Source organism: Pleurodeles waltl, chromosome 8 (assembly GCF_031143425.1).
Source record: "Pleurodeles waltl isolate 20211129_DDA chromosome 8, aPleWal1.hap1.20221129, whole genome shotgun sequence".
In the NCBI taxonomy this organism is placed as follows: Eukaryota; Metazoa; Chordata; class Amphibia; order Caudata; family Salamandridae; genus Pleurodeles; species Pleurodeles waltl.
The window spans coordinates 1,290,458,847-1,290,473,086 of record NC_090447.1 but is presented as its reverse complement, the minus strand read 5'-3'; the positions used below and the strand labels follow the sequence as shown (position 1 = coordinate 1,290,473,086).

Below are 14,240 nucleotides of genomic sequence, written 5' to 3'. Positions count from 1 at the left end.
CCTGTAAGAGGTCCACTAACACTTGTGAAGGAGGGTTGGGAACAACCTTTAAAAGCTCCCAAACAGGACATAGTGGACTAAGATCCAGAATGGCCGAGTACATGAAAAGGCCAGTAAAAACCTTCAGGCCAGCCAAGAGCTCCAAAAGCAATGACATGACCAGAAGGCTGTTCTGATCCAGTACCAACCAGGACAGAAGGTGTGGGTATTGGAGCCTGTGGCCCCAACAGCACTCCAGGACAAATGGAGTGGACCCCATCTAATTATTGAAAAGAAGGGTGAGGTTACCTATCTGGTAGACCTGGGAACTGCCAGGAGTCCGCTTAGGGTGATTCATGTCAACCGCCTAAAACCCTACTATGACAGGGCTGATCTCACCCTGCTCATGGCAACAGATGAGGGACAGGAAGAGGAGAGGGACCCTCTCTCTGATCTTGTTTCCACCACTGAATCTGATGCTTTAGTGGAGGGAGTAGTTTTGGCAGACTGTCTTACTGCACAACAGAAAGACAACTGCATAAATCTCCTTGGACAATTCTCTGACCTCTTTTCAATTGTGCCCGGAACAACTTCCTGGTGTGAACACACAATGGATACTGGAGACAGCTTGCCTGTCAAAAATAAAATCTATAGGCAGCCTGACCATGTCAGGGACTGCATAAAACAAGAGGTGCAGAAAATGCTTGATCTAGGAGTGGTTTAACCTTCTGAAAGCCCATGTGCGAGTCCTGTGGTGCTTGTACCAATGCCTCACTCAAAAGATGGAAAAAGGGAGATGAGGTTTTGTGTAGACTACAGAGGTCTCAATCAGGTAACAAAAACTGATGGTCACCCTATACCCAGGGCAGATGAGCTCATAGATACACTGGCATCTGCCAGGTATCTTAGCACCTTTGATTTGACTGCAGGGTATTGGCAGATCAAATTGGCTGAGGATGCTAAACCTAAAACTGCATTTTCAACTATAGGAGGGCACTACCAATTTATAGTGATGCCCTTTGGTTTGAAAAATGCACCTGCCATTTTTCAGATGTTGGTGAGCACAGTCCTGCAAGGGTTGGAGGCTTTTAGTGCAGCATATCTAGATGATATAGCTGTCTTTAGCTCCACCTGGGATGAGCACCTGGTCCACCTTTGGAAAGTTTTGGAGGCCCTGCAAAATGCAGGCCTCACTATCAAGGCCTCAAAGTGCCAGATAGGGCAGGGAAAGGTGGTTTATCTGGGACACCTGGTAGGTGGAGAACAGATTGCACCACTTCAGGGGAAAATCCAGACAATCATTGATTGGATTCCCCCTACAACTCAAAACCAAGTGAGAGCCTTCTTAGGCCTCACAGGATATTACAGGAGATTCATTAAAAACTATGGCTCCATAGCAGCCCCTCTTAATGATCTCACTAGTAAAAAGATGCCTAAAAGGGTATTAGGGACAGCTAGCTGTCAGAAAGCTTTTGAGGAGCTCAAACAGGCCATGTGCTCTGCACCTGTCCTAAAAAGCCCATGTTACTCCAAGAAATTCATTGGTCAAACTGATGCATCTGAATTAGGGGTAGGGGCAGTCTTATCACAACTGAATTCTGAGGGCCAGGATCAACCAGTTGCTTTTATCAGCAGAAGGTTGACCCCTAGAGAAAAGCGTTGGTCTGCCATAGAGAGGGAGGCCTTTGCTGTGGTCTGGGCACTGAAAAAGTTGAGGCCATACCTGTTTGGCACTCATTTTATTGTTCAGACAGACCACAAACCTCTACTTTGACTAAAACAAATGTTGAGGTGGTCCATATGTCTACAGGGAATGGACTATACAGTGGAACATAGACCTGGAAGTACCCACTCCAATGCAGATGGACTCTCCAGATATTTCCACTTAGACAATGAAGACTCATCAGGTCATGGCTAGTCTTATTGTCCTTCGTTTGGGGGGGTTGTGTAGGAAAGTACCATCTTGCCTGGCATGTTACCCCCATATTTCTTTGTATATATGTTGTTTTAGTCTATGTGTCACTGGGACCCTGCCAGGCAGGGCCCCAGTGCTCATAAGTATGTGCCCTGTATGTGTTCCCTGTGTGATGCCTAACTGTCTCACTGAGGCTCTACTAACCAGAACCTCAGTGGTTATGCTCTCTCTGCTTTCCAAATTTGTCACTAACAGGCTAGTGACTAAATCTACCAATTCAGATTGGCATACTGGTACACCCATATAATTCCCTAGTATATGGTACTGAGGTACCCAGGGTATTGGGGTTCCAGGAGATCCCTATGGGCTGCAGCATTTATTTTGCCACCTATAGGGAGCTCTGACAATTCTTACACAGGCCTGCCAGTGCAGCCTGCGTGAAATAACGTCCACGTTATTTCACAGCCATTTACCACTGCACTTAAGTAACTTATAAGTCACCTATATGTCTAACCTTCACCTGGTGAAGGTTGGGTGCAAAGTTACTTAGTGTGTGGGCACCCTGGCACTAGCCAAGGTGCCCCCACATCGTTCAGGGCAAATTCCCCGGACTTTGTGATTGCGGGGACACCATTACACGTGTGCACTATACATAGGTCACTACCTATGTATAGCGTCACAATGGTAACTCCGAACATGGCCATGTAACATGTCTAAGATCATGGAATTGTCACCCCAATACCATTCTGGTATTGGGGGGACAATTCCATGATCCCCCGGGTCTCTAGCACAGTACCCGGGTACTGCCAAACTGCCTTTCTGGGGTCTCCACTGCAGCTGCTGCTGCTGCCAACCCCTCAGACAGGTTTCCGCCCTCCTTGGGTCCCGGCAGCCCTGGCCCAGGAAGGCAGAACAAAGGATTTCCTCTGAGAGAGGGTGTTACACCCTCTCCCTTTGGAAATAGGTGTGAAGGCTGGGGAGGAGTAGCCTCCCCATAGCCTCTGGAAATGCTTTGATGGGCACAGATGGTGCCCATCTCTCCATAAGCCAGTCTACACCGGTTCAGGGATCCCCCAGCCCTGCTGTGGCGCGAAACTGGACACAGGTGACCTGCACCTCCCAGGGGAGGTGCCCAGAGCTCCTCCAGTGTGTCCCAGACCGCTGCCATCTTGGAAACAGAGGTGTTGGGGGCACACTGGACTGTTCTGAGTGGCCAGTGCCAGCAGGTGACGTCAGAGGCTCCTTCTGATAGGCTCTTACCTCTCTTGGTAACCAATCCTCCTTCCTTGGTAGCCAAAGCTCATTTTCTGGCTATTTAGGATCTCTGCTTTGGGGAATTCTTTAGATAACGAATGCAAGAGCTCACCAGAGTTCCTCTGCATCTCCCTCTTCACCTTCTACCAAAGGATCGACCGCTGACTTCTCAGGACGCCTGCAAAACCGCAACATAGTAGCCAGACGACTACCAGCAACATTGTAGCACCTCATCCTGCCGGCTTTCTCGACTGTTTCCAGGTGGTGCATGCTCTGGGGGTAGCCTGCATTCACCCTGCACCAGAAGCTCCGAAGAAATCTCCGGTGGGTCGACGGAATCTTCCCCCTGCTAACGCAGGCACCAAAAGACTGCAGCACTGGTCCTCTGGGTCCCCTCTCATCCTGACGAGCCTGGTCCCTGGAACTCAGCAACTCTCTCCAAGTGACTCCCACAGTCCAGTGACTCTTCAGTCCAAGTTTGGTAGAGGTAAGTCCTTGCCTCCCCACGATAGACTGCATTGCTGGGTAGCGCATGATTTGCAGCTGCTCCGGCTCCTGTGCACTCTTCCAGGATTTCCTTTGTGCACAGCCAAGCCTGGGTCCCCGACAATCTATCCTACAGTGCACAACCTTCTGAGTTGTCTTCCGGCATCGTGGGACTCCCTTTTGTGACTTTGCATGGACTCCAGTTCACTTTCCTTCCAAGGGGCTGTTCAGGTACTTTTGCGGGTGCTGCCTGCTTCTGTGAGGGCTCCCTGAGTTGCTGGGCGCCTCCTCTGTATCCTCCTCCAAGTGGCGACATCCTGGTCCCTCCTGGGCCACAGCAGCACCCAAAAATCTCTACCGCAACCCTTGCAGCTAGCAAGGCTTGTTTGCGGTCTTTCTGCGTGGGAACACCTCTGCAAGCCTAATTGTGACGTGCGACATCCATCCTCCAAGGGTAGGTCGCTCCCCCTGCCGCTGCAGCTCCTTCAGGTTCCTGAGTTCCTGAGACCCACCTCACAGTAAGTACCCCCCCCTCCCAGCCCCTCGCTCTGCCCCGCGCTACTCACCCTCTCTCCTGCTTCTTTTCTTCTTTTCTTCTTCTCTGTTCTTCTGTTCTTCCTCCTCGCTCCTCGTCTGTAATCTTCTTCTGTACTCTTCTTTCCCCCGTCTTCACTCTTCTTCTCTTCTTCCTCATCTTCTTCTGTGGTCTTCTGCCCTCTGTTCTTCGTTTTTCTGTATCTTCTTCTGTGTTCTTCTGTGTTCTGTGTTCTTCCGGTCTTCCTTTCTTCTCTCCTTCCGGTCTTCTGATCTTCCTTTCTTCTGTTCTTCTGTTCTTCTTGTCTTCTGTTCTTCTGTTCTTCTTGTCTTCTGTTCTTCGGCTCTTCTGCCTCCTCCGTCCTCTTCTCCCCGCGCCTGCCCTCCTGCTCCTGCCTCATCCCCCTCCCCCACTCACATCCCCCTCTCTATCTCTCCTATCTAACCCGTTCACTATCTACCTCCCTCAGTCCTCCTATCTACCTATCTCTCTATCTCTCTGTCCCACTCTCTAACTCCCTCACTCTCCACCTCCTCCTATCTTCCTATCTCTCTATCTATTTCCCTATCTATCGATTTCCCTATCTATTTTCTCTATCTATTTCTCTATCTCTCCCCCCCTCCCTCACCCCCTCTATTACCTATCTTCCTATCCTCTCACTCTACCTCTCACCCTCACCCACCTCTACAACCCCCCCTCCCCTATCTTCTCAACCCTACTCCTATCTTTCTCCCTTATCTCCTAAACCTCCTAACACTCACCCCCCTCCACCCTTAAACCCCCCTCCCCCAGCTCTTCTCACTCTACCTGTCCCCCCCTCCCTCGCGCTTTCCCGCCGCGACCTCCTGCACGCCCCCGCCCCCCAGCTCCCATTCGCCCCACCTGACCTCTCCCCCCCCTCCTACCTCATATGGCGGCCGCTGCGCGACAGTGGTAGCGACCCTTGACCCAAGGGTAGGTCGCTCCCCCTGCCGCTGCAGCTCCTCCAGGTTCCTGAGTTCCTGAGACCCACCTCACAGTAAGTACCCCCCCCTCCCAGCCCCTCGCTCTGCCCCGCGCTACTCACCCTCTCTCCTGCTTCTTTTCTTCTTCTCTGTTCTTCTGTTCTTCCTCCTCGCTCCTCGTCTGTAATCTTCTTCTGTACTCTTCTTTCCCCCGTCTTCACTCTTCTTCTCTTCTTCCTCATCTTCTTCTGTGGTCTTCTGCCCTCTGTTCTTCGTTTTTCTGTATCTTCTTCTGTGTTCTTCTGTGTTCTTCTGTGTTCTGTGTTCTTCCGGTCGTCCTTTCTTCTCTCCTTCCGGTCTTCTGATCTTCCTTTCTTCTGTTCTTCTGTTCTTCTGTTCTTCTGTTCTTCTTGTCTTCTGTTCTTCTGTTCTTCCGTTCTTCTTGTCTTCTGTTCTTCTTGTCTTCTGTTCTTCTTGTCTTCGGCTCTTCTGCCTCCTCCGTCCTCTTCTCCCCGCGCCTGCCCTCCTGCTCCTGCCTCATCCCCCTCCCCCACTCGCATCCCCCTCTCTATCTCTCCTATCTAACCCGTTCACTATCTACCTCCCTCACTCCTCCTATCTACCTATCTCTCTATCTCTCTATCCCACTATCTAACTCCCTCACTCTCCACCTCCTCCTATCTTCCTATCTCTCTATCTATTTCCCTATCTATCGATTTCCCTATCTATTTTCTCTATCTATTTCTCTATCCCTCCCCCCCTCCCTCACTCCCTCTATTACCTATCTTCCTATCCTCTCACTCTACCTCTCACCCTCACCCACCTCTACAACCCCCCCTCCCCTATCTTCTCAACCCTACTCCTATCTTTCTCCCTTATCTCCAAAACCTCCTAACACTCACCCCCCTCCACCCTTAAACCCCCCTCCCCAGCTCTTCTCACTCTACCTGTCCCCCCTCCCTCGCGCTTTCCCACCGCGACCTCCTACACGCCCCCGCCCCCCAGCTCCCATTCGCCCCCACCTGACCCCTCCCCCCCCTCCTACCTCATATGGCGGCCGCTGCGCGACAGTGGTAGCGACCCTTGACCCAAGGGTAGGTCGCTCCCCCTGCCGCTGCAGCTCCTCCAGGTTCCTGAGTTCCTGAGACCCACCTCACAGTAAGTACCCCCCCCTCCCAGCCCCTCGCTCTGCCCCGCGCTACTCACCCTCTCTCCTGCTCCTGCTTCTTTTCTTCTTTTCTTCTTCTCTGTTCTTCTGTTCTTCCTCCTCGCTCCTCGTCTGTAATCTTCTTCTGTACTCTTCTTTCCCCCGTCTTCACTCTTCTTCTCTTCTTCCTCATCTTCTTCTGTGGTCTTCTGCCCTCTGTTCTTCGTTTTTCTGTATCTTCTTCTGTGTTCTTCTGTGTTCTGTGTTCTTCCGGTCTTCCTTTCTTCTCTCCTTCCGGTCTTCTGATCTTCCTTTCTTCTGTTCTTCTGTTCTTCTGTTCTTCTGTTCTTCTGTTCTTCTTGTCTTCTGTTCTTCTTGTCTTCGGCTCTTCTGCCTCCTCCGTCCTCTTCTCCCTGCGCCTGCCCTCCTGCTCCTGCCTCATCCCCCTCCCCCACTCACATCCCCCTCTCCATCTCTCCTATCTAACCCGTTCACTATCTACCTCCCTCACTCCTCCTATCTACCTATCTCTCTATCTCTCTATCCCACTATCTAACTCCCTCACTCTCCACCTCCTCCTATCTTCCTATCTCTCTATCTATTTCCCTATCTATCGATTTCCCTATCTATTTTCTCTATCTATTTCTCTATCCCTCCCCCCTCCCTCACCCCCTCTATTACCTATCTTCCTATCCTCTCACTCTACCTCTCACCCTCACCCACCTCTACAACCCCCCCTCCCCTATCTTCTCAACCCTACTCCTATCTTTCTCCCTTATCTCCTAAACCTCCTAACACTCACCCCCCTCCACCCTTAAACCCCCCTCCCCCAGCTCTTCTCACTCTACCTGTCCCCCCCCTCGCGCTTTCCTGCCGCGACCTCCTGCACGCCCCCGCCCCCCAGCTCCCATTCGCCCCCACCTGACCCCTCCCCCCCTCATACCTCATATGGCGGCTGCTGCGCGACAGTGGTAGCGACCCTTGACCCAAGGGTAGGTCGCTCCCCCTGCCGCTGCAGCTCCTCCAGGTTCCTGAGTTCCTGAGACCCACCTCACAGTAAGTACCCCCCCCTCCCAGCCCCTTGCTCTGCCCCGCGCTACTCACCCTCTCTCCTGCTTCTTTTCTTCTTCTCTGTTCTTCTGTTCTTCCTCCTCGCTCCTTGTCTGTAATCTTCTTCTGTACTCTTCTTTCCCCCGTCTTCACTCTTCTTCTCTTCTTCCTCATCTTCTTCTGTGGTCTTCTGCCCTCTGTTCTTCGTTTTTCTGTATCTTCTTCTATGTTCTTCTGTGTTCTGTGTTCTTCCTGTCTTCCTTTCTTCTCTCCTTCCGGTCTTCTGATCTTCCTTTCTTCTGTTCTTCTGTTCTTCTGTTCTTCTGTTCTTCTGTTCTTCTTGTCTTCTGTTCTTCTGTTCTTCTGTTCTTCTGTTCTTCTGTTCTTCTTGTCTTCTGTTCTTCTTGTCTTCGGCTCTTCTGCCTCCTCCGTCCTCTTCTCCCCGCGCCTGCCCTCCTGCTCCTGCCTCATCCCCCTCCCCCACTCGCATCCCCCTCTCTATCTCTCCTATCTAACCCGTTCACTATCTACCTCCCTCACTCCTCCTATCTACCTATCTCTCTATCTCTCTATCCCACTATCTAACTCCCTCACTCTCCACCTCCTCCTATCTTCCTATCTCTCTATCTATTTCCCTATCTATCGATTTCCCTATCTATCCATTTTCTCTATCTATTTCTCTATCTCTCCCCCCCTCACCCCCTCTATTACCTATCTTCCTATCCTCTCACTCTACCTCTCACCCTCACCCACCTCTACAACCCCCCCTCCCCTATCTTCTCAACCCTACTCCTATCTTTCTCCCTTATCTCCTAAACCTCCTAACACTCACCCCCCTCCACCCTTAAACCCCCCTCCCCCAGATCTTCTCACTCTACCTGTCACCCCCCTCCCTGGCGCTTTACCGCCGCGACCTCCTGCACGCCCCCGCCCCCCAGCTCCCATTCGCCCCCACCTGACCCCCCCCTCCTACCTCATATGGCGGCCGTTGCCCGGCCGCGCCTGGCCCGCGCCCAGCGCCACGACCCTGGTCCCCAGCTCTCCCAAGCCCCGCTGACCCGCTACTACCCCACCACCCTCCACGCCCTCAACCCAGGACGCTCCAACACCTGCTTCCAAGCTCACCCCAAACGCACCCATGGACCCTTCGCCTGCAACTCCTGCAAACGCACCTTCCACCATGCAACAACCATGACCACAAGCCCACGCGCCATCAACCACCTCAAGTGCATCCTAGTTAACGCTCGCTCCGTCCACAAACACGCCATTGAACTCTGGGACCTCCTGGACTCCATAGCACCGGACGTCGCCTTCATCACGGAGACCTGGATGAACGCCTCCTCGGCCCCTGACATCGCCACTGCCATCCCCGAAGGCTACAAGATCTCCAGAAAAGACCGCACCAACCAGGTAGTCTTCAAAGACTCCATCAGCGTCACCACCTCCACCGAAGACACCCCTCTCGCCGCTGAACACCTGCATTTTCAGATTCGCACCGATCCGAGGACCACCCTCAGAGGATCCCTCGTCTACCGTCCTCCCGGGCCACGCGCCCCTTTGAGCGATGCCATCGCCGACTTCATCTCCCCGCACGCCCTCGCCTCGCCGGACTACATCCTCCTAGGTGACCTCAACTTCCATCTGGAACAAAACAACGACCCCAACACCACCACCCTGCTCGACAACCTCGCCAACCTCGGCCTCAAACAACTGGTGAACACCACCACCCACATCGCCGGACACACGCTTGACCCCATCTTCTCCGCCAGCAAACACGTCTTCTTCAGCCACGCCTCCGCCCTACACTGGACCGACCATAGCTGCGTCCACTTCACATTCCGACGCGAGACCCGCCACCTCCACACCCAACCCATCCCTCGTCGACAGTGGAACAAGATCCCCGAAGAGCAACTCTTCTCCGCACTCGCCGCCAACCAACCCACCCTCACCACCGACCCCAACGACGCAGCCCTCAACCTCACAAACTGGATCTCTAACTGCGCAGACATCCTTGCTCCCCTCAAACGCACGCATCGACAGACCAACACCAAAAAACCTCTCTGGTTCTCTGACACCCTCAAAGAATCAAAGAAAACTTGTCGCGCCCTTGAGAAAGCCTGGCGCAAGGACCGCACCGCTGACAACATGACCGCCCTCAAGAACGCTACCCGCGAACACCACCACCTGATCCGCGCTGCCAAAAGGAACTTTTTCACCGACAGACTGGACAAAAACAGACACAACAGCAGAGAACTCTTCAGCATCGTCAAGGAGTTCTCCAACCCCAGCGCCAACGCCAACGCCGTCACGCCCTCACAGGATCTGTGCGAATCCCTTGCCACTTTCTTCCATCGCAAGATTAGCGACCTCCACGACAGCTTCGGACACCAGACCCAACCATACACCACCGAACCGGCATCCACGGCCATCACCCTCAACAACTGGTCCCACATCAACACGGAAGAAACCAAATCCATCATGAACTCTATCCACTCCGGCGCCCCTTCGGACCCCTGCCCGCACTTCATCTTTAACAAAGCCGACGACATCATCGCCCCGCACCTCCAGACCGTCATCAACTCTTCTTTTTCTTCTGCTACCATCCCCGAATGCTGGAAACACGCCGAAGTCAACGCCCTACTAAAGAAACCTACGGCTGACCCGAGCGACCTAAAAAACTTCCGCCCCATCTCTCTTCTGCCTTTCCCAGCCAAAGTAATAGAGAAGACCGTCAACCAACAGCTGACCACCTTCCTGGAAGACAACAACCTGCTCGACCCCTCACAAACCGGATTCCGAGCCAACCACAGCACTGAAACCGCCCTCATCTCAGTCACTGACGACATCAGAACCCTGATGGACAACGGTGAAACAGTCGCCCTCATTCTGCTTGACCTCTCGGCTGCCTTTGACACCGTCTGTCACCGCACCCTAATCACCCGCTTCCGCTCCACCGGGATCCAAGGCCAGGCCCTGGACTGGATCGCCTCCTTCCTCTCAAACCGTTCCCAAAGAGTTTACCTCCCTCCGTTTCGCTCAGAACCCACCGAGATCATCTGCGGCGTACCCCAAGGCTCATCACTCAGCCCGACACTCTTCAATGTCTACATGAGCCCCCTCGCCAACATCGTACGCAAGCACGACATCATCATCACCTCCTACGCCGACGACACCCAACTTATACTCTCCCTCACCAAGGACCCCGCCAGCGCCAAGACCAACCTACAAGAGGGTATGAAGGACGTCGCAGATTGGATGAGGCTCAGCCGCCTAAAGCTGAACTCTGAAAAAACGGAAGTCCTCATCCTCGGCAACACCCCGTCCGCCTGGGACAACTCCTGGTGGCCCACGGCCCTCTGCCCCGCACCGACCCCCACAGACCACGCCCGCAACCTCGGCTTCATCTTGGACCCTCTTCTCACCATGACCAAGCAAGTCAACGCCGTGTCCTCCGCCTGCTTCCTCACCCTCCGCATGCTCCGCAAGAACTTCCGCTGGATCCCCGCCGACACCAGAAAAACCGTGACCCACGCCCTCGTCACGAGCCGCCTGGACTACGGCAACACCCTCTACGCCGGGACCACAGCCAAACTCCAAAATCGCCTGCAACGCATTCAAAACGCCTCGGCCCGCCTCATCCTCGACATACCCCGCAGCAGCCACATCTCCGCACACCTGAGACACCTGCATTGGCTCCCTGTCAGCAAAAGGATCACCTTCCGACTTCTCACCCACGCACACAAAGCCCTCTACGACAAGGGACCGGAATACCTCAACAGACGCCTCAGCTTCTACGTCCCCACCCGCCTCCTCCGCTCCTCTGGCCTCGCACTCGCTGCTGTCCCTCGCATCCGCTGCTCCACGGCAGGTGGGAGATCTTTCTCCTTCCTGGCGGCCAAGACCTGGAACTCCCTCCCCACCAGCCTCAGGACCACCCAGGACCACTCCGCTTTCCGGAGACTCCTAAAGACCTGGCTGTTCGAACAGCGATACCCCCCCCCCCTTTTTCCCCTAGCGCCTTGAGACCCGCACGGGTGAGTAGCGCGCTTTATAAATGTTAATGATTTGATTTGATTTGATCCAAAGGACAAGTTCCTAGTCCTCTTCTTTCTTGCAGAACTCCAAGCTTCTTCCAACAGGTGGCAGCTTCCTTGCACCCTCAGCTGGCATTTCCTGGGCTCCTGCCCACTCTCGACACTGTCGCCACTATTGGACTTGGTCCCCTTGTCTTACAGGTACTCAGGTCCGGAAATCCACTGTTGTTGCATTGCTGGTTTTTGTTCTTCCTGCAGAATCCCCCTATCACAACTTTTGTGCTCTCTGGGGGTAGTAGGTGCACTTTACACCTACTTTTCAGGGTCTTGGGGTGGGCTATTTTTCTAACCCTCACTGTTTTCTTACAGTCCCAGCGACCCTCTACAAGATCACATAGGTTTGGGGTCCATTCGTGGTTCGCATTTCACTTTTGGAGTATATGGTTTGTGTTGCCCCTATACCTATGTGCGCCTATTGCAATCTATTGTAATTCTACACTCTTTGCATTACTTCTCTTGCTATTACTTACCTAATTTTGGTTTGTGTACATATATCTTGTGCATATAACTTATCCTCATACTGAGGGTACTCACTGATATACTTTTGGCATATTGTCATAAAAATAAAGTACCTTTATTTTTAGTAACTCTGTGTATTGTGTTTTCTTATGATATTGTGCATATGACACCAGTGGTATAGTAGGAGCTTTACATGTCTCCTAGTTCAGCCTAAGCTGCTTTGCCATAGCTACCTTCTATCAGCCTAAGCTGCTAGAAACACTTCTTCTACACTAATAAGGGATAACTGGACCTGGCACAAGGTGTAAGTACCTCTGGTACCCACTACAAGCCAGGCCAGCCTCCTACAGCGCTCTGTCAAGACTTTGGTCTGATGGGGACCGAACACTTTCAATACCTCCGGCTGGGTCAGGAGACACATTACAGGAAGTTAACTTCTGCCTGAATCTTCCCTGTTGGAAGACAGGGAATTAATGGAGCCCATATTTGAAAAAGGGGTTTTGGTGATTTACAAGAAATTGGTCAACAATGCACCTGAACTATTGGCGGGACTGAGAGCGGCATGATCCACAGACCTGGGTAACCTCGACGATGAGGAGTGGGAGAAGGCACTACGCGACCTCTGGGAAATGCCTAACTTCTTTACTTTCAGTCCAATACCATAGAGCTGTAATGTGGGCTGCTCCAAAATGCAAATGACACAGAGAACAAGCAAAGGATGAGGGATGTCACTGTGTATATTAATATTATTATCATGTCATGATTTCAAAAGATATGACAGACAGCTAAAGCTGTCTCTCCCAAAGCTGAAATCCACTTGAATATGACCTGTAACCCAGAATTACTTGGCCCCTTGATCGGTGGGTTGGCCAACCTTTGATCACTCACTCACAAACAGTATTCCACAGGGTCTGCACTCTGCTAACCAGAGCGAACAGCAGTCTCAATGTTACCACGCCAACTAGTGTGTGCTGTTGTTAATTCAGCTAATTGGTATCTAGGCAACACGCCTCTGAGTAGATACCAAATCCTATGCACATATCTTTACCTTTAGTGCATTGTTTTCGTTGCTGCATTAAAAGGACTCAGCATCTCCACAGGGGACGTATTTCTGTGCTGAACATGATGATGAAAGTTTATTTTCTGATTGCAGTGAAGAGTAAGCTGTTAAATGAGCATGCTCATAACCATCTGGCTTCTAATATTTCAACATTTTGTTCTGTTTAGGACTCATCCTTGCTCCTTCATTCCAGTCACAATGTAACTGTAAATGCTCGCAATCCCGAAGGGCAGGTAACTGGTAGATTACTTGTCGGTAAGTATCCCTCATTTTTCTATTACTTTAAACTGTTCTTTACACAGAATGTATAATAAATTTGATGCTGTAGAAAGATGTAAATGTGATATTTCGTTGGATACCTTGCACCATCATTTGATATCTTTATCAAGGTTTCCTTTGCTTCTGTTTTATCATTTTAAATTAAATGAATTCCTATTTATACATTTAATTTCAAAAGCTAAAAGAAACCTACAACGCATTTAGACTTAAAACATATTTGACACGTGCAGTGTAATTATGGCATATAATACGCTTTACAATATGGGACAAGAGTAAGATTGTTAAATTCAAGCGCCTCGAGAAGAAACATATCACAGTGATGTATCTGAATTAATGGAGGAAGGAAAACTGGTTTTCCACGACTTGGTTTAATTGAATGTGTTTTCTCAATTTCCTTCAATGTGTTTTCTCAATTTTAAGAATTACATCGGAAATCATATTTAAAAAAAACTGGGATATCTAAACAATAGTTTTTTATAATGAAAAGTAGAGAGTGCATTCTATCTGCAACTGAATATGCGTTACCAATGCGAAACAGTTGTGTACCCCATATCAAACCCTACTTGTGAAATACAGTTTTCAAAATTTCAAAATATACCACTTTCTACTACAAAAACAAAAAATGCATGGCTTCTCGGTAAAACTTTTCTAATGAAAAAATATCTCTTGCATTGAAGTCGTATTCCTCCTCTCTCTCTCTCTCTCTCTCTCTCTCTCTCTCTCTCTCTCTATATATATATATATATATATATATATATATATATATATATATATATATATATATTTAATTAATTAATAAAAAAGTTAAAGCTAAGTTATAGCTGGCAAAACTTTATTCTTTCTATACAAATTTAACTTAAACTATACAAACTTTAGAAATTCTAAAGATATAGTTATAATAAGTGTTATTATGACTATCATGGTTTCAAATGCTAAAAATGATATACTATGCAAGTGTATAACCAGAGATCGAAGGAAGGGCGAGTTTTAGTTAATGTAGTCTGCTGATTGATGTGACAAGACTGTGTATGAATGTGC

At 50.6% G+C, this 14,240-nt stretch overlaps 1 protein-coding gene across 6 annotated transcripts in view; it reads left to right on the top strand.

The window, feature by feature from the left end:
- SGCG (sarcoglycan gamma) overlaps nt 1–14,240 on the top strand; it is a 1,215,835-nt gene that overhangs the window by 744,980 nt on the left and 456,615 nt on the right. For all 6 annotated transcript variants that reach the window (XM_069202251.1, XM_069202248.1, XM_069202253.1 and 3 more), the window contains exon 4: nt 13,091–13,178. In XM_069202251.1, the coding sequence (XP_069058352.1) occupies nt 13,091–13,178 (88 nt within the window). The remainder of the gene's footprint in view (nt 1–13,090; nt 13,179–14,240) is intronic.